At 43.6% G+C, this 20,678-nt stretch overlaps 1 protein-coding gene across 1 annotated transcript in view; it reads left to right on the plus strand.

Moving 5' to 3' along the window:
* The window catches only part of PLBD1 (phospholipase B domain containing 1), a 245,604-nt gene that overhangs the window by 89,457 nt on the left and 135,469 nt on the right, over window positions 1-20,678 (plus strand). The window contains exons 3-4 of the mRNA XM_069231448.1: window positions 2,188-2,271; window positions 4,461-4,599. Of these exons, the coding sequence (XP_069087549.1) occupies window positions 2,188-2,271; window positions 4,461-4,599 (223 nt within the window). The remainder of the gene's footprint in view (window positions 1-2,187; window positions 2,272-4,460; window positions 4,600-20,678) is intronic.

Below are 20,678 nucleotides of genomic sequence, written 5' to 3' on the forward strand. Positions count from 1 at the left end.
ATATATATATATATATATATATATATTAATAATTTATAGAGGCTTTGAGCCAGCCCGCTTCATCCATTGATCTGTTATGCCATTCACATTTGTGCTTCCACTTACTATACCATACATCAGTGTTTCCCAAACTCTGATCACAAGTGGGCAGCGTGCCAATTTTTGGTGGGTCAGGAAAATCCAAGCAATAAATAAAAATGCCTTTAAATTATGTGTTTATATTGTCACTGTGGCAGGGCGGCCGCCCGGGAACGTGACAAGGATAACTCCTCAAACGCTGCCAGGCCGCCCTCTTGGTACCCTGGAGGAACTGAGGAGAGGCTGTCACCTGGGAGTCCTTACGACTTCCAGGGGAATAGGTTGGAAGGAGAGCACCGGAGGGGAGAGACTGGATCGGGAGCAGACGCGGAAGAGGACCGAGACACGGAGAGGAAGAGAGAGACGTGAGGAAGGATGAGTAAGGAGTCGAGTAACGCGTAGGAGGGCGGACCAGGAGCTTTCCAAACAGGAGGAGAAGAATGAGAGACAGATGACAGAGGGAGAAGAATTGGAAGAAAGGAGGAACATTCCGGAGAGAGGAGATACACTCCCGAGACCCAGCCACGTCCCAGGAGGGATGTGGCTAGCAAAGGGTATCAATGGTTCCAGGCCCAGGAGTCCTTCACCTAGAAGAAAAGGGACATATCTTAAGAAGAGAGCAAGAAGACTAGGACAATTCAGGAAAAGAGAAGTTACACCTAAGAAAAGAGTCCTAACAGTATACAATAAAAGACTTGTGTGTAAAAAAATAGGTCGTCGGCTGGGTATATTCCAGGAGACAAGGAAGGCATAAGGCTCGGCCTTACACAGTCACATTTGCTGTGCGTCAGCAACAGAGGTCAAATTTCAGGCTGTCTTTGACAAGTTACTGCTTATTATTTTAACATGGGATTTGTGTTTGTTTTTCTTTCTCTAACTGCAAAGGAGAAGGAGTTTTTAAAGTGAATTATGTGAAAATCCTATGATGTCTTTGTTTGCAACACACTAAAAAATGTAAACACCTGTACATGAATTGTATGCATTGAGTAGTTAGGAAAGCAAAAATGAACATTTTTTGTAATTCCGAAGTGTGCTGGAAACAGACATGTTAATGGGATGAAAATAAATAAAGGTACTTTAATTGATGATACACAAATAATAAATATTCCCAGAAACCAAATTTCCACAGCATATCATTTGAGTGCTGTATGCTACATACTTGTATCAGTAAAGCTGCATGTCTGCGCAGAGTTAGTAGACATTTCAGTGGAAAAGGTGCTGTCTGTAAATGACAATGCGCTACCACATGATGCTTTATTTACATAAAAAAATCACCACTCCTCATATCCATAGGTGAGTTGCAAAAGTTTATTCTCCTAAAAAGTGGGTTGTAGTTCTAAAAACTGTGCGAACCACTGCTGTACAGCATTAGGGAATGGGCCAGCCCGCTACAGTCATTGGCTAACGTCACTGTGAATGATAGTGATGTGCTCCTTCCCAAGGAGCACATCGTAACATAAAGTAGTTCCCTGCAGTGCCAGGAGCTACCAGGGCAATATATGCATTTTGAGACCAAAAATTGGTGATGGCTTAAGATATTTTTAAAAATGTTGGTGAGGGTCTGGTAGCTCCCCTAACAAAAAAAGTTTTACCATAACCATGAAAAAGCAAGCATTGACAAAGCCAAATCGCTGACAGCCATTAGCAAACCTTTGAACTTCACTAATGCTTGTTTATAATTACAGAAAACTTTCTCAATAAAGAAAGTAAAACATAAAAAACTAGCATGATCAGCCTCCCTCAAGTCACAAGTTTTCAAGTTAGTATGATGCTCTGTAAAGGATGATACATGTTTCCTCAGTTTTACGTGTTTGCTACTCTCATAGTTTACAGAAACAGTACATTGAGTCCATACTTTAAAACTGTCCTTTATGACATTCTTGATAAATTAAAGGTAGACCTAGTTTGCTTTTTTCTGTTCAAATACATTTGATGTTTTATCATGTTGTACTGTATAAACGTGCCCTGCACTGGTGAGTGAAACTCTTTGGAAAAGTAAAACAATTATAAGGAATGACACCGAGAACTTCCCTGTTCTGGATGATGTCTCCTCACAAGAGAAACCCTTGTCACAATGATCCAACTGTTGTGATTTTTTGTCTTTTTCAGAGACATGTATAAACACTTTGACAACCTATTACCCCAACTGATAAAGAACAACACTGTGCTAGAAGCCGTGAAGAATTTCCTCTGGTGAGTGTTTGGTGAGCAAATTCTAATGAAATAAACTGATCCAAGAAAAAGTAGTGATTTATAGAGAAACGATAAAATAAATTAAAGTAAATGGAAATAAAAGGGGATGAGAAGACAAACCTGAAAAATAAACACTGCCTCTTTAAGGGTTGCTGAAGCTTCACTTACCATAGTACACTGCATGCAAGTTAGCCTTTGGGTTTGATTTGGTGGGGTAGAGGTCCTTTTGCCTTCCCAGGTTGAGATTCACTCTATACCCTTGGGACTTGCAATATCTACATGAAATGTACACCATCATATGCTTGCTCAGCACAGGTGAGAGCTAGGAACAATATGCGTTGGGGCCTGCAATATCTACCTAAAAAGTACCAAATGGTGTCCACTCTAAATATAATGTGTGCTGCAGACTCCTAGCCACTCCTCTGGGGGATTTGGGATTTGGGATGGGATGGGAAGAGCAGGGCGGATGAAGAAAGGCTAAGAAGAAAAGTCTTTATGACAGTTTGGCCACCTGCAATGAAACTACACAATTACTACTTCACACCATACCCTAGTATCACTCGTGTCTTGTAAACTAAAATTGGCATTTTGAAGAACTCACTTGATGCTCTCATGAAATTACACTCCATGTGGCTCAGCGTCAACTTATCCTCTTGGAAATCTACCACAGCCGCACTCTTGAAAATAGACATGTTCTCTTGGAAACAGGATAACCTTTCTGGTCTGGCACCTAGAGGCCTTCAATAAATGAACACAATCGGGCTTCCTAGGATTTAGGTCTGAAGAACAACAATTTCTTACTTCTGGAGACTTACGGATGCAATTTAGAGGCTGGTTCCTTTGTGGACTGCTGAGTCACTTAACTAAGCTAGTTTCAAGCCAAACTTTTATTGCAGTCTGATTCTAAACACAATAAAACTACCAGTAGTTAAAGCGTCTTACAAAGTTGCATAGAGTTTTCTTCCGAGACATTTTGTTTTTCCTCATACATTCCATTCCTTCATTCTACATAGTTCACTAGATACCGCGTAAATTGGATTTCACAGCAGATGCAATTTATAGTTACACTTGTAAATGTAAATCAAATTTCAATCACTTAAACATTGGGATTTCCTCTGCGGGTGTAATGCTCAAAATTTCTGCAGCACTGGTTTGAGATTGTTCGGAGACCAAAGCTGTTCTTTCTAGGCCTTTGCAGAATCGCAAGGCATACTGGTCCACAGTTTTATTACACAGGTCCTCAAAAAATCAGCACAAATATGCTTACGTGGGGTCATTTACCCAGATGTTTCTTTTGCTTCTGACACTTAAGCAGAATATTTTCTGTAACATAGCTGTCGTAAAATGTCTTTTAAAAGGGTAGGGGCAAGCTGTCTTGCAGCACATTAGTGACTGCAAAGCATATGTTCTGTATATACCTGAACGGAGAGTCATTCCCGTTTGAGAGCACCCAAGATCTGTATACTGCATCTGCATGACAAGCGACCCAGAACTCTTTTGATCCACAAATACTGCTGTTAGAGCTTGACTCTTCCTTTTGGAAGTAGCTGGAGCAAAGTGAACTTGTCTTAAAAGTGATTTGTCCCTAATTTTTAGAGTGAGTAGTTTGTTTTCTCTATTATTACTGGGCGCAATCTGGTGTTGAGTTGTTTCTTTCGAGGTTTTTTAGTCTGGCACAAATGTTTTTTCTCTGCTTTTGTTAAGGATTTAATAGATGTAAATAGGAAATCTATTTTAGATTTGTTTTGTTCTACACCTAGAATGTTGCAAGTGAATTTATACGCCGTGTAGTACGGGAAGTTTGTGTGTTTCAGGTATTTACATAATATTTTAATATTATTTAGATTTTCTCATCATTCATTGCCTGCACAACCTGGCCTATGACCATTCTCAATTAATTAAACATACAGGCATGTCCTACAAATCCTGTATGTAATCTACAGCCATGCACTATGTATAGAATATTTATGCAAAGTACACATATTGGCATCTACATACAGCTCCTGCATACATGGATAGTCATGCCTTGTGTGCATTAAAGGTGGGTACCAGTACATACTTATAAAGCATGAAAAATGGGTAACTGTTTTTATTTAATATGAAACAGTCATAACATAGGATCTGAGAAAGCAAATAGTGGTTGAAGGTTGTGTCAGACTGGCTGTGGTGTACATCTTCTATTGCTACAGGGAACAAGATCAATGGACAAGGAAACAAATTGAAGCCCAAAAGCGAGACCCACTCTGGAGACATGCAGGCTACATCACTGCCCAGCTGGATGGACTGTATGCAGGAGCTGCAGAGCAGGCCAGGCGACAAGGCAAGAAGGTAAAATGTATCCTAATCTCCAGGGTTCAGGGCCATGAGCACAGACTGGGTCTGAATTGGCAGCGTAAATAGCTTTCATCCTCAGGGTGAGGAAACACCAGGGCTGGTAGTTCCTCTAGCTCATGTATCTCATTGCTCTAAAAAACACAGGCTAAACAAAGTGGGAATGCTTGGAGAAAGGCAATGGAGGAAAGAAACAGTCTATTAAGGTGCAAGGTGGGAGGGGTTGGTTGTGGCAATTACTAAAAAAGCAAAGGCATAATTAATTGAATGTGCTTGTCTGGTAAGCACCAGCAGCCGTTTTTCATTGTTCCTTTATTTGTTCTATTAGTAGTGGCTCTTTTAAAGCTTTATTCGAAACTGTGTTTATCCTGAAATTGTTTTTATTTATTTTCAACACCTAATTTATACATAGAAGTATTTGTCACTTTTTACCTTGTATAAACTTACTGAACAAGCTCAGTATCCCTGGCCACCAATGTTTCAATTTCTTTATACATCTCCATGTTGTTGAAAGGCAGATATTGATGGGCCTGCTCCCCAAAACATTTTTAATTTGCCGATGATGTATATATGAGGTGACTGATGGAGTAGAGTGCTGTATCATGAAATGAGAGTTTCTTGGGCTTTGTTGCGTGACAGGAGTCTCCCTGCACAGCAACAATTCATCTTTCTAATTTTTCAGGTGCCTCATTTCTGTGGTTAACCAATCACAGTTTACTGCTTGCAATCACAAAGGGCATAGAGGGGCAGCTCATATCTTTTAGACTTTTGCGATGGGGGATGCTATTGAAAAAATTTGTTCAGAAAATTGATATTTTTTGTACATCAAATGTCGCCATAAAATTGGCTTTAATTTCCACTCTAAAGTTCACTTTTATCCACGGTACAAAATGTCAGTGGGAGTGACTGCAATTTCTGTTTAAATGTAATTAGTTTGAAAGGTATCTGCAAAGATAACTAGCGGCAGGAGGAAAGCCATTTGAAGCTCGGGATGGGGGGGGGCAGAGGAAAGTGCAGGGGGGAGCAGCATGCAGGAAAAAGAGCAACACACTGTATGCATTCCAGTGGAGTGTGTTGTACTCGCGACACCAGAAGAGTGGAGCGAGCGCGGCCGTTCTGGTGTTGCCTAGCGCGACACCAGGAGAGCGGAGCGAGCGCGGCCGTAAAGATCAAACGGTTGCTGCTCGTGTGCCGCCTCGGTACGCGTTTGGAGATCGGGGACATTTTTACCTTAAATAAAATTTACCGTGTTGCCTTCATCTTCGGTTTCCCTCGCATACTTCATTTGGCGACGGGGATCTCCAGACACTGCGGACCTGCGCGGAAAGTCTCTCGTCTGTGGCAATTCTACGTTTGAGGCTGTGACGACATTGAAAACAGAAAAAAAAAAAAAAAAGTTTTCAGCACTCGAGGGAGTGGTTTTGCTTCAAGGAAATATTCCAACTGCACGCAAAAATAAGCCCAACGCAAACTAAGGAGTTTATTTACTACTAAATAACAAAAAAAAAGGTATGGACCTGGTCTACTGATGATTTGAGCTACGCTATTTTACGTTGTCACAGTATATGTCTTCAAACAGCGTTTTACAGATTTAAGACAACTGTTCTCAGAAGGTTTATAGATTGTGTATCGGACATTTGTTGGAAATCTAACTTTTGATGTGAGGAAAAAAAAAAAAACATTTACATTCTGGTGTGTTGCAGACAATTCATCAAAATTGTTTTTTCAGTACAGTTATATTGTTTATTTTGTTAATATTTTTGAGTAGCCTCACCATGCAATCGGTTCTACCCCCACCGCCATTTCTAGACAGTCCAGGTGAACCAGCTATATGTTGGAAACAATGGTTTGATGCCTTCGAAACATATTTAGGGGCGATTGGTGCATCACGTTACAGGCCGGAACGGAAGAAATGTCTGCTGCTCCATTCTATTGGCTTTAAGGGAAGAGCGATTTTCAAGCATTTACCTGAAGTACTTATGGAGGATGATGAAATGGATGAGTATGAATCTGCAGTGAAGAAAATGAGCAACAGATTTGATGCTCCCCCCAGCTTGGTAGTGGCTAGACACAAGTTTTTTAAAAGAGTACAACGCTCAAGTGAAGATGTAGACACATATATTTCGGCGTTGCGTGTTCTAGCTGCAGAATGCCAGTTTGGAGTACTGGGTGATCAACTTATTATAGACCAGTTTATTTGTCAAGGGACAGACAAGTCTATCAGACAGAAGTTGTTATCACTGGACAATCCAACATTGGTGGAGACGATAAGGATTGCTAAGAGCATAGAATCTTCTATCAAGTCTTCTAAGGAAATAGAATTGGCAATGTCCAGCAGAGTCAATGTGGTTGTCAACAAGGATGACCAAAAGACTGGGATCAAGTCTTGTGGACAGAAAAACAACATGTTTGCCAATTCCAATGTGTTCTTTAAACAAAAAAATGTGTGTTTTAGATGTGGTAATTCTATGCATCAAAAAGGATTTAGGAGTTGCCCAGCTGTGGGTATCCAATGTAGGAATTGTGGCAGGTTGGGGCATTTTGCAAAAGTTTGTCAAGGTGGTAAACGAGATTCTGTCATGACGGTGTTGGAAGAGAATGATGAAGCGGTGGAGCATCTTATGGGAGAGGTTCAGGACATGGTTTTGTGTGGTTGATGGAGCGGTTAAGATTGGTGATCCGGATAATTGTGTGGATCCCTATGTGTGCATAAGAGTGGGAGACAAGTCGTTGCGGTTGCTAGCGGACTCAGGGGCTAGGATCACCATGATTACTCTGGAATTGTTCAAGTTGAATTGGGGAGAGCGGGTTCTTGAACCGCCAGACAGGGCTCCAGTGTCCTACGAAGGGAGAAAGATTGAACTTTAAGGTTTCTTTGAGGACATTCTTGAGTTTAAGGGGAGACGCATATTTGGTAAAGTCTATGTAGCGGCTAGAGGGTTGAATATTTTAGGCTGGTTCCATCAGGGCCTGTTTGGAATGGTGTTGAGACCTGGTACGTCTGAGCAGATTGCAGTATTAAGAGATTCAGGGGAGATTGAGGTCCTTCTTAATGATTTCCCTAAGGTTTTTTCAGGTGAATTGGGAAAGTTGCAGGGGTTTAAACATAAAATAAAAGTGAAAGCCAATGCTATTCCAGTCAAGCACAAATTAAGATCTGTTCCTTTTAGTGTGGGAGAAGATTTAGAAAGGGAACTGGAAAATTTACAGAACAAGGGGATTATAGAACCAATTGAATCCTCTTTGTGGCTCTCTCCATTAGTAGTGGCTAGGAAAAAGAATGGGGATTTAAGAATTAGTTTGGACTTGAGAGCACTCAACAGGGAAATTTGGGTAGATTCACATCCCCTCCCCAATATCAATGAAATGTTGTCCACTATCAAAGGTGCGAAGATTTTTACGAAGTTAGACTTGGCTAGTGCGTACCATCAGGTAGAACTTGATGCGGAGTCCAGGTTTTTAACAGCATTTGTGTCGCCTTTTGGTGTTTTCCAGTTTTGCCGTATGCCATTTGGGTTGGCATCGGCAGCTTCGGTGTTTCAAAGAATCATGTGTACATTGTTAAAGGGGATTTCCAACGTGGTGGTTTTCCAGGATGACGTATTAATTTATGCACCTGACCAGCAAGTGCATCACAATGTTTTACGACAGGTTTTACAGAAATTTATGACTCATGGCGTGGTTCTTAGGAGAGAGAAATGTCATTTCATGAAGTCGTCAGTTGAGTATTTGGGTCATGTAATTAGTCAGGAGGGTGTTAGTCCCAAACACGGTTTGATTGATGCGATCTCAGTTGCTCCTCAGCCTACAGACAAGGCTGGAGTTAAATAGTTTTTGGGTATGTGTGAATTTTACTCTCGGTTTATACCGGAGTATGCGAGTCGAGTGAGAGTTTTATCCAATCTATTGAAAGACAAGACCAGTTTTGTGTGGTGTTCAGAATGTGATAAAGCGTTTGAGGACATCAAGATCCTCTTGACACAGGCTAAGGTGCTGAAGCCGTATGATCCACGGTTTAAATGTTGTCTTACGGTGGATGCCAGCAATGTTGGTTTGGGTGCAGTGTTGACTCAAATGATTGATGGTGTTGAAAACACCATTGGTTTTGCCTCTAGAGTATTAAGAACACCAGAAGTGCATTATTCTGTTATCGAAAAGGAGCTGTTGGCTTGTGTTTGGGCCATTGAAAAATTCAGGTGTTATGTGTGGGGGAGACCTTGTTAAAAACAGATCATAAACCGTTAGTCTCAATTTTGAAAGGGACTAATGACAAAACAGGTACACCCAGAATTGCTAGATTGGTAGCGAGATTGATGCAGTATGATTTTGAAGTGACGCATATACCTGGGGGGGCGTAACGTGAGGGCAGATTTTCTGTCAAGATTTCACAGTCAGCGTAGCCCGTTGGTTGATGATTTTGTGGATGACGAATGTTGTATGATTGCAGCAGTTGAGGTTGAACAAGTGTGTGTATGTTCTGAGTCCGAGTGGAAGGAGAAGATGGCTGATGATATTGACTTGTGCACAGTTATGAAGTGTATAGTTCAGGGTTGGCCGTATGAGAGGGATTTGGCGTCGGCCATTCAGCCATTTTGGAAGGTTTCTGATGAGTTGACAATTGAGGATGGTATTCTTTTGAGGAACGACAAATTAATTCCCCCGGAAGGTTTGAGGTGTTCTATATTGAAGAAAGCGCATGATGGTCATTTGGGGGCCACATTGACAAAAAGACGAGTGAGAGACAGTTTTTGGTGGCCTCGAATGGACCATGAAATCGATCAATTAGTAAGGAATTGTGTAGTGTGTTCCAACTCTGACAAGTGTTTGAAACCTGTAACACCGCCCTTAATGCCCATAATGTGTCCTGATGGTCCTTGGCGTAAATTGGGTGTTGATATGGTAGGACCTTTTCACTCACTAAATTGTAAGTTGCGCTATGCGTATGTTATTGTTGATTATTTTTCAAAGTGGCCTTATGTCAAATTTGTTCAGGACCCGAATGCCAAGACTCTTGTGCTATTCCTGAGGGAAGTGTTCATGAGTGAAGGGTTTCCAGAGGAAGTCATTTCGGACAATGGAGTTCAATTTATATCTGAAGAGTTTTGGAGCAAGGGCATGTTAAACATCTGAGATGTTCTCTTTATCAACCCCAAAAAAATGGTTTGGTGGAGAGATTCAACCGTGTGTTGGGGGATTGTGTCAGGTGGGCATTGAAGAATGGGTGTGATGTGCAGGCGTCGGTCCAAGCAATGCTGTGGTTTTATAGAACTACTCCTCATTCCACCACGGGGGTATCTCCTTTTGAAGCTTTGAAAGGAAGAAAGCCCAATACGCAAATCAAACCTGGGTGGATGTCCAAGTTTTTCAAAAATATGCATGTTGGAGACCGTACTGACATTATCAAAACTAACGTGGATAACAAACAGTGTGCACAAAAGAGATACTTTGACAACAAGAAAGGTGCAAAAGAGTCGCCTATTGCAGTAGGCGATTGGGTTGCAGTAAAAGTGCCTACTTTTGTTAAAAAGGGCAATCCCAAATTTTCTGAACCGGTTAGGGTTGAACTGGTTTTGGGTAATGCTGTAAGGGTTCAGGGCGATAAGTGGTGGAACAAATCCAAGGTTGTCAAACTGAAAGGGAGATCGGATCCTCAGATTGCAAATAAGGGTGATTTAGTAAGACAGTCTGACTCGAATGTAAGTGGGGCTGGCTTAGTGAAACAGTCTGATTTGGGTGACAGTACTGGTGAAGGTTCGGTCGTGCGCAGGAGTAACAGAGTAAGAAAATTGTCTTGGAAACTGCGTCAATGAGTTACTGTATGAGTTGTGTTTTCCTAACTGTATTTATTAGACAACGGGTAATTTCGATGTATTTTCTGGCAACCTTAATTTCTTATGTGTTTATTTTTTTTATTGTGGTTTATAGCTTTTGTAAATATTGTTTTTTTTTTTTCTGTTGAGATGGGGGTTGTATTGTTTGAAAAAAACAAAGAACAAAAACTCAATGTTGTACTCGCGACACCAGAAGAGTGGAGCGAGCGCGGACGTTCTGGTGTTGCCTAGCGCGACACCAGGAGAGCGGAGCGAGCGCGGCCGTAAAGATCAAACGGTTGCTGCTCGTGTGCCGCCTCGGTACGCGTTTGGAGATCGGGGACATTTTTACCTTAAATAAAATTTACCGTGTTGCCTTCATCTTCGGTTTCCCTCGCATACTTCAGAGTGCCTAAAGTAAAAGAAAAAAATAGTTCCCAGAATGCAAGCAATGAAAGCAGCGGAAGAATACAAATCAACCAATCAGAAGAACAGTGCAAGATCACAATGCATCACACTGACAAACATAAGAATGGTGAGGAAAGCCATCAAAGTAAGAGGAGGAAACTGAGTTGGACAACGGAGCTCTCCAAACGTGAGCAAGAGCTTGCCCAAAATCCCTCGCTATGTATGTTGGATACAATAGGTCTGGCCAACAGAGAGTCGTTTGAACTTTTTGCAGAGAAAATAACATCAGTTCTAGCTACAAATGCATTCCTGAAAGATGACAAAATGCTTTTCTGACATACTGCATTAAATGCTTTTGTTTTCAGTGAAACGCCTCAGAAGGCATTACACAGAATAACAGCTCACATCAACTGTTTGCTACTCCCAAAGGTGCAAAAATTCACAGCCGAAGCTCTACCACTTCAAATTGAATAGTGTGTGATACCCTTATTTAAACTGTGCCTTCAATTATCAGTTTACGTGCTTTTTTATGTGATCCTAGGTGTTCTTCTTTCATCATATACCTAAATAAAAAACCTCTGCCTTCCACACTGAAGCTAAACCCGGGCTACAATTGCATCATTTTATCCAAAGCAACGCGTTTTCAGGCCGTTTGATCCCAAATATATCCTCCAGTAATTATAGTTCTGCTCTTCTGTCAGTTATCCTCTTTTTCCTTTCCAATTATTTCCTGATTCTTTGAAATGCTGCTGTGCATCTGTTTTTAAACATCTGTGGTCTCACTTCAACCGTCTTGCTTCCTCTGAGGCCCCACTACACACTTATCACAAGGTGTGCAGAATACGTGGTGGTACTTACCACACCTGATAAATCCCTGTACCCAAGGTTTGGGTGTTTACTGATTGCATTTAATAACTCCTATTCCAAGTTTGTCATGCTAGAATGAGGCACACCTTGCGGAATCGTTTTTTATTGCAGCAAATTCCATATGTTTTGTCCTTTTACATTTGTTTTCCCCAATAAATTTGACCAGGTTGCTCCTGGTAAATTCTTCTAGGGGAAAATTGTGGGGTGGGTGGGGTGAGGGAAAAGTGGAACCCAATAATTATAACATGTAGTAAATACTTCTTCCTCGGGTAAACACTCTATGCAGTAAATATTGCACAACTTGGAAATCTGACCCCTGTTTCCTCTTTCGTCATAAATAGTCATGTTTTATTTGAGCAGGTGGGCCCCACTGGCACTCATTTTTGGCGAAAAGCAGTTATATTTAATTTGTTCACTTTGATCCAGAATAAGCAAGAGAAAATCAGAGAAGGGGAAAATGGAGGATGACAACAGTGGAAAAACAGTGACAAAGGGAGAAAACCTAGATTAAAAGTAACATGCAAGAGTGAAATAAAAGGGCAGGGAGCGTCCAATGGTGGCCGAAAAAGCCTTGCGGTGGAATCAAGATTACACAGCTTTGGTATTTAGCAGTACCAGCATCTGGATGCTGGCAGCAGGCTTCTGAGATAAAAAGACGCTGGGCACCGACACATTATTTTTCAAATTAAATAGTCACTAAGAGTAATTTTTCTGTTCCACCTCTTAGGTAGGCATCATTTGTCTTCCTTTGCACCTCCTCTTCCTTGCTGATCCTTATACTTACTCATATTTATGTCTTGAACAAATGCTCTTTTCTGCCAATACAATGTTTAAAATTTTTCTCTATGCCCACTATTCTATGCATTTAAAAGTCTTGGGTTTTGAACATGTCGAAGCAACACAAATATTTATGTATTCCTCTGAATCATTTACCATTTTTCCCTTTTTTTTTGTAACTTTCTTTTTATTGACATTTTTGTAAAATAGTATATCTAATCAAATGACATCGTAGGCTACCCATTGCAATTCCATCCCCTTGTAGTTTCTCCCCATCTGGGGTAGGTTTTACATTGTTCAATGAGAATATGCAGTTCTAAGGGACGCTTGTCATCTTGTAAGTGGTAAGCGTTGCCATCACGTACAGTAAGTGAAACACATAAAAAACAATAATCAACTTTAACATACAACAAATAATCCATCCCTGGATGTGTCTAGAGTATCTAATAGGAGTTGGTGGATGTGGGTTCCCCTTGCTAAACCCATATGGGCCCTCTCCAGTCCCCCCCACCTGTCTCAGAATCTGGTTCCTAGATATGGAAGAGGTGCAAAGATCTTAGTCGGGGACCACAAGCAGTGAGGGGAAGCCCCCTGGAGAGGAACCTAACCAGGGGGTTCCAAATACAATCAAAGCTTCTGCATGAGCCCTCTCCTTTGTCAACCAGACGTTCCATGGCGAGGCTCCTCCACAACCGAGTGAACCACAGGGCTATAGGGGGTGGGTCTGCTTTTTTCCAAAAGGATGCTAGAGTTGTCTTCACTGCCCCCAGAGCTAGCCACAGAATGGCCCGATCCCCATATGATTGGTGCTGTAGTTCCTGAGCTCGAAGACCCAAGAGGACATGTTCCGGCGCAGTTGGAATGGGGTATCCCAACATCTCTTTCAGATGTGAGAGAATTTCGTTCCAGTAGGGGCGGATTGCTGGGCAGTCCCACCATATGTGTTTAAAGTCCACAAGCATGTCACAGCCACGCCAACATCTATCTAATACCTGTGAATATAATTTCTTAAGCTTCTCGCGATATAGGTACCAGTTATAAAGCAGTTTGTAGTGGGCTTCCCTAGCTGCCATTGAGCAGTTGTGCTTGGTTATATCTTGATATAGATAGCGCCATTGGTCCTCCCCCACCGTGACGCAGAGAACTTGCTCCCAGAAGGAGATGTGTCAAGGGGTCGGCGCTGTTTGTGCAGTAGCTAGTATAGAGTATAGTGTAGAAATACTGCCCCTCACCACTCCTCCCCTTTGCACAAATCTCTCCACCGGGAGAAGATCCCTTGTGGCTGCCTCCCTCATATGCGGCTGTGAGACCCAATGCACTAACTGAGTGTAATGGTAATGTTCGGATTGGGGGAGCTGAAAATCTCTGCAGCAGTTATTGAACGTCTGGAGTTGGTCCCCATGGTACAGATCTGCAATGCGTAAGCATCCCCCTTCTCTCCATCGATCAAAAGGTCCCGGAAGCTCCCCTGGTGTGAAATGCCTTATTAAAGTGGATAGGGGTATATGGCGAAGGGAAGGATGTAAGCTCATAGCCTCTAGTTACCTTGTTCCATACTTTAAGGGTAGTGGCGGTGGGTGTGCTAATGTATGCGTTTGGTGGTTGTGCCCCCTTGGGCTTCCATGGGATATCCCACCAGGTCTTGCCCGTCTCCGCCCTGTCCATATGCAGCCAAATCTTGTCTGACTCTCGGAGGGACCACTCAGCTAATACCCGCAGCTGTGCTGCTCTATAGTACAGCAGGAGGTCAGGGAGCGCCAATCCTCCCTTTTCCTTGGGGCGCACCAGTACTTTATTTGATACCCTCGCTCTTGTTCCCTGCCAAATGAATTTCGTGAAGTGTCCGAGTCTCAGCGAAGAAATCTGGCAGAATCTCAATAGGGAGGCTCTGAAAGAGATAGAGAAATCTGGGGAGTACAGTCATTTTGATACTATTGATGCACCCCAGCCAGGATAACCATAGCGGAGACCACCTCCGAAAGTCTTCTCGTAGTGATTTGATCAGAGGGGGATAATTAGCTCTCAACAGATCAGCCACCTGGGGGACAATTCAAATGCCTAAATAAGTGATTTCTTTCTTGGCCCAAGCAAATGGGGTCAGGGAGGCTATCTGGGTTATTACCCCTGCGGGCATCGACAGGTTGAGGAGATAGGATTTCCCAGCGTTTACCTTAAACCCTGCCACTTGTTCAAAGAGTGTCAATTCTTCTTGGATTGCTAAAAGAGATGTGCGGGGCTCAGTGACTAACAACAAGATATCGTCAGTGAATAGGAAGATTTTATGGTGATCGGCGCCAAATTTAATGCCTGGAAACGCAGGGCAGTCACTCACCCGTACTGCCAAGGGTTCGACACTGAGCGCAAAAAGCAGCGGGGAAAGAGGGCATCACTGCCTCGTGCCACGTGATAAATAAAAAAATTCCGAAGTTACCCCATTTACCGAGATGCAGGATCTAGGGCATGCGTAATTGGTCATTACCATGGTTATAAATTGTTCCCCGAATCCAAACCATCTCATGGTTGCCACCAAGAAAGACCACTCAACTCTGTCAAATGCCTTCTCAGCGTCTAATGCCAATAGAAGTGCCAGGATCTTTTAATTGTGAACCTTTTCCATTAAATGGATGACATGCCTCAAATTGGCATGTGTCTGGCGTCCCTTGATAAAGCCTGATTGGTCTGGATGTATCAGCTTTGGCATCACATCCTCTAGCCTCTGCACCAGGATTTTAGAGTATAATTTGGCATCAAGATTTAACAGGGCAATGGGCCGGAATGAGGCGCATAAGTGAGGATCCTTTCCAGCCTTGGGTATGAGAGTGATCAGAGCCTCCCCCATGGATGGGGACACCGCTCCCTCTCCTCGTATATAATTGAACAGTGCAGCGAGTTGTCCCGCCAGTTCTGCACCGAAGGTTTTATAAAAATGGGCTGTAAAGCCGTCAGCGCCCGGGGCCTTATGCAGGGGAAGGGCGTCTGTAGCCACCTGTACTTCTTCCGCCGTAAATGGTGCCTCTAGCATTTCATTCGTCTCCTGGGAGACCTGTGGCAGGTGGGTATTTCGCAGGTAAGATTCTTGGGCGTGGGTGGGTGGGTGATCTGAGTGATAAAGACGCTCATAGTGTTCTCCGTGTTCATCTGTGGCCTGCTCTATGTAGCCTTGGGCCTGTCTATGTGGGCTCGAAGCTGTCTTGCTAGGGGGGTGCCTATCTTATTGCCCTTGTCATAGTGGGATTTCTGTAGTCTCAGCAGTGTCAACTCTGCCCTGTTTGTATATGTAGCTTGTAGTTTACCTTTGAGGGACGCCACCTTCCTTTGAGATTGCCAGGTCGGGGACAATTTACGTTCTCGTTCAGCTACGTTAAGTTCACTTTCCAGAAGAAGTCGGTCTTTAGCCTTTAATCGGTGCATCGCAGATGCAAGTGAGATGCATTTGCCTCTTATGACCGCCTTAAAAGCATCCCAGAGGGTATGGGGGTTAGTATCTCCCACCCTATTATGTTGGAAGTATTCCCTGATCGATAGGCGCAGATCATTACGGGATGTTGTTTCATGGGCAAGCACACTGGGGAAGTACCAGCGCTTGGAAAACGTGCGTGCTAGTGACCAATTCAAACTAACCACCACTGGGGCATGGTCCGATATAACAATTGGATAAATGGCTACAGTCTTAAGAATCTGTCATAGCGGTTTGCTCAAAAATACGTAGTCAATCCTTGAATATGAGTGGTGGGTATGTGAGAAGAAGGTATAATCCCTCTCCAAGGGTTGCAGGGCCCGCCAGGAGTCGAAAATCCCAAAACGGCGACAGGTGACTTACTGATTTGGCAAAAGCACTTGTCTGTGATCTCTGTGGATGTGTTGTGTCCACACCAGGTTAAAGTCTCCCATCAAGATAATTTCGCCCTCTGCATAGCCCTCTAGTTCTCTCAAGAAATGTAACAGAAATTGGGTTTGACCGCTGTTAGGAGCGTAGACAGTAGCTATCGTACACATTTTCCTGTCTAGACTGCCTTTCACCATCAGGTACCTTCCCTCCTTATCTTTCTTAGAACCCGTTTCCCTGAAGTGGACTGATCTGCTAAACAGCAGCCGCAATGTTTTGTTGGTGCTGAAGCTAAAGCAATTTGAATGTAGTGTTTGTGACGAAGACGATGTCCCTCCCCCCTCTTTAAATGCGTTTCTTGTAAGGCCACTATGTCATACCTATGATCCTCGAGGTACTTTTTCAGTTGTGAACGCTTATTGGGGGAATTGAGGTCCTTCACATTCCATGAAAGTAATTCCAGCATCATCTCTCTGAAACAGCAACACTCTCACCTAAACCTCTGATAGTATCTCCAACACCCCGCACCATGATTCCCACCCTCCTCCTCTCAGAACACTTAGCCTGCTTTGGAGTTTCCCTGTGACTCTTTGAATATCGAAAGGGATGGTAGACAATGAACATACCGAAAGAACATCTCAAAAGAGAAATACAAACATAGTCTTAATAATATAAAACAACCAAATTCCTTACAGCCTTCATGTCATGGACAGGGTCCAGATCCACCTCCTCTCCCCCCACAGGCCTAGTCACACCAAAGCGTAATGCAAAGTCGGGACCCCCCCGAACCTCCAGGGACCAGCAGAAGCAGAGTATGTTCGAGTGGCAAATGTCGCTGAGACCTTTATTGTGTTTTCCACTTCCACACCTTCTCCTTGAGGGGAGACACCCCCGTCTTTCCGTTTCCCCCAGAGCTCTCAACCGGGGTCGCTCCCCAGCTCATACCAGCAGGCTGATGAGACTGTCCCTGATACCGGACCTCTATGTGGCTTTATCATCTGGGGGTCCTTCTACCTCTTCTCTGTTGTTTCCATTGGTCCGCCAGTGTGGGGGGTTATCTTCGCCTCACCCCTCTCCCACGCGGTGTCTGTATCACCCCTCTCTCCTCTAGACTCTAGGTCCAACGCGGCTGCCACCTCGTCCACCATCGAGAAATTGCATGCTTTATTGTGGAGTTCGAACGCCACACCAAAGGGGAAAGTCCAGCGATATCTTATATTCTTCTCTCTCAGAGCCTCCGTCACCGGCAGAGCTGTTGTCGTCGGGCTAGGTTTGCTGGAGGTATATCCTGGTAGAGAGCGCCTTGCACCCTGAAAGGAGATAGGATCTTGTTGCCTTGCCTTTAAAAGGATTCGTTCCTTCACCTTGAAAGAGCTTAATTTAGCCAGAACGTCTCTAGGCCGTCTCCCTTCGCCCACGACTCTGTTGCCCACACAGTGCACTCGTTCCACTTGTACCTCCAGTTGGTCCTCTCCCAGAAGGGTGGAAAACAGTCCGACTACGAAGGCCTCCAAATCAGTCCCCTCAGCTCCCTCCTCCAGACCTCTCACCCTTATGTTGTCTCGACGTGCTCGATTTTCCAAATCTTCACATTTCAGTGTGGCGAGATATAATTGCGCTTAAATATTTGTAATCTCCGTCTCCACCGGTGCAACTTTCTGTTGTAAGTTCTGCATTTGCATTTCCAAGTCTGTAGTACGGGACCCTACTGAGTCTACATCTGTTTGGAGTGCAGATAGCTTCCTATTGACGTCTGCTTGGAAGGCCTCCAGTGTCGCACCTGATATCTGTTGTGAGCTCTTCACGCAGTTCGGTTTTAAAAGTGCGAAGGGAGGACAGGAGGTCCTCCTTTGTGAGCGCCATCTCTTCCCCCTGTATCTGGTCAGCGCTCTCCACTCTGGCTGGGGAAAAGTAGCTGGAGACCCTGTTGGCCTGGATTTAGCGTTGTGGCATATGAGTCCGTCAGGGACCAAGCCCCAGTGCTTATTTGGGGGCTCTCACTCTCCTCAGAATTGCTCTCCTTCACATCGGGAGCTTCCTCTAGATCTCCGCTCTTATTTCACAACCCACTTCTCAAGGGGGGGTAATGGGTCCCTCCTCCTCCCCTGCATTGCTGTTGATTTTGCTCACCTCAGTTCTCTCTCGCCCCCCCTTGTGAGCTAGCCCACAGTGGGAGCGATCCGTTGGCTGGCGCCTGTATTCGCATCTTTGGGCTCTATTTTCTCCGGGCCCCCTTTGGATGTCTCTCTCCAGCTCTGCGCCTCTCAAAATGGCCTCCCTCTTCCTTCCTCTGTTCCCCATGCGCGTAGCCGCGCCATCGGAGCTCGGGGTGTATTCCCCAAAGCGTTTGCTTTCTCCCTCTGGGGGAAATCGTCCTGTTGCTGCTCCGGTGTTTCCGGCGGGCAAGGGGATGATTTGTGGGTGCTGGCCGCGCATTTCAATTTGGCCCGCCACCAAACGTACCGCTCAATAAGAGGAAGGAGGCCCTTTCTAGTCCTCACCTCGCCATTGTTGTGTTTATAGGAGGTCCCCTCGTGTGGCCCTTCCCGGCTCACGCGCAGCTCTGACGTTGGGGGTATCTCACTCCCCTTTTCCTTGTGCCCCGCAACTCACCCCTCCATAGCGGGATGCTGGCCTCTCACTGGCCCCACCCGGCTCTGACTCGGCCGGTGCGAGGCTGCAAGGCCGCGCCCCGACGCAGGCCGTGCACTCGATCGAAGGCCTCCGCCTCAGGCAGCGCGCCCCTCGCAGCCAGTGATCTCGCCAGGGTTTTCCTCTCCTGTAGTCCCGAAGCCAGTCTCCAGGTCAGGGGAAATCCGTTGGTGCCTCTTTACCACCTCACTTCATCGGGCCTGGGGGGATTTGGACGAAGCTGACGGAGCTCACGTCCGATCGGCCATGTTGGTTGGCACCTGTCCCCATTTTTCACTTTTTTATTATTTATTTATATTTTTTGATTTAGGAGGAAAAGAGTACAATGGTACCTCTAAATCATAAGTGCCTCAGTCTCATAAATGTGACAACACGTCATCAAGGTATACTTACAATACAGTTGCAGTACATTTAATTCATTCTTTGAAATTGATTTCATCTTTAGAGACAGAATCGTCTTATAATTCCCTTCCCCTAGTGTACATTTGCTGCCCAGATCTCTTCAAGTTTAGCCCTTCTGATTACTGACTGCGGCATCCAATTGATAATAGCACCATAACGTTTCCCACCACAGCACAACCCTTTCTGGATATTTTTCCTTCCAATTTAGTGTAATACTTAATGTCTATATAACTACAACATTAAATACAAATGTCCTAAATGTTCCTGGTATATTACCATCCGTGCCCTGCATAACACACTGTCCTGTCAATTGTATGTTGCCCGCTAAGATTGCGGAAATTTGTTTTTCAGTTTCAGACCAATAATCCCACAGCTTTGGGCAGTTTATAAACGTATGTTTATCATTGGCTGATTTGCTATCACATTGTCGATATCTGGAATGTTCAAACCTTTTCACCTTATGGAGCCTATGGTGTATGTATTAGAGCCTATTTATCACTGTTGACGTTGCAAATTTGAGAACCTAAATGAGACATAACCAATCTTTATAGCTGTTTCAAAGTTGCGCAAATTCACACTACCTCCTAGTTCAATGGCCCATTTTTCTGCTCAGAGAAAATTTGATATATCCTATGTATAGTATAACATCCCTTTATTGTCCGCCAAAAAATGTCACTTCACGGTGTCGAACTAATGGTTTACTTTGTTATCCCCATGTACTATACGATTTGCATGTACTTGAAGAAATTGTGCCTAGTAATAAAAAAATATTTTCTAGCTCCAGAAAAGATTTTAAAACACTGTCTTTAATTATCTGTCCTTGCAGTGTTACTCCATGTCGTACCCATACCTCATAATATGAATCATGAAAAATCTCAGAAAATGCCAATAGGCCACGTATAAGCGTGATTAGCAGGACAGCATATTTATGTCTATGTGGCCTTTATATTAAATGGGCCATCTTTGCAACCTTAAATCTGACACTTTTAAAATATCCCGGATCAAAATATCAAACCAATGCACCTTTATCAGTTATACCTAAGCACATCTTATACGTCGTTTGGCATCTTCTTGTGTCATGCTTGTCTATTAAACAGTGCATTTTTTTAAGCATAGCAGCCTTATAACAGGAGTTAAAATCCGGTAGCGCCCATCTTCCTCTTTTAAATGGTATTTGGAAAAACCTGATTGCTTTACGACGTTTCTAATAGTTCCATATGAATTGTCCAATTGCGGAATCTATTTTTTTGAGAAAATAATTTGAAACAGAAATAGGAGTGGACCGAAATAAATATAAGAACATGGGAAGTATAGTCAGTTTTATAATATTACAT

The sequence above is a fragment of the Pleurodeles waltl genome, chromosome 4_2, assembly GCF_031143425.1.
Source record: "Pleurodeles waltl isolate 20211129_DDA chromosome 4_2, aPleWal1.hap1.20221129, whole genome shotgun sequence".
Lineage (NCBI taxonomy): Eukaryota > Metazoa > Chordata > Amphibia > Caudata > Salamandridae > Pleurodeles > Pleurodeles waltl.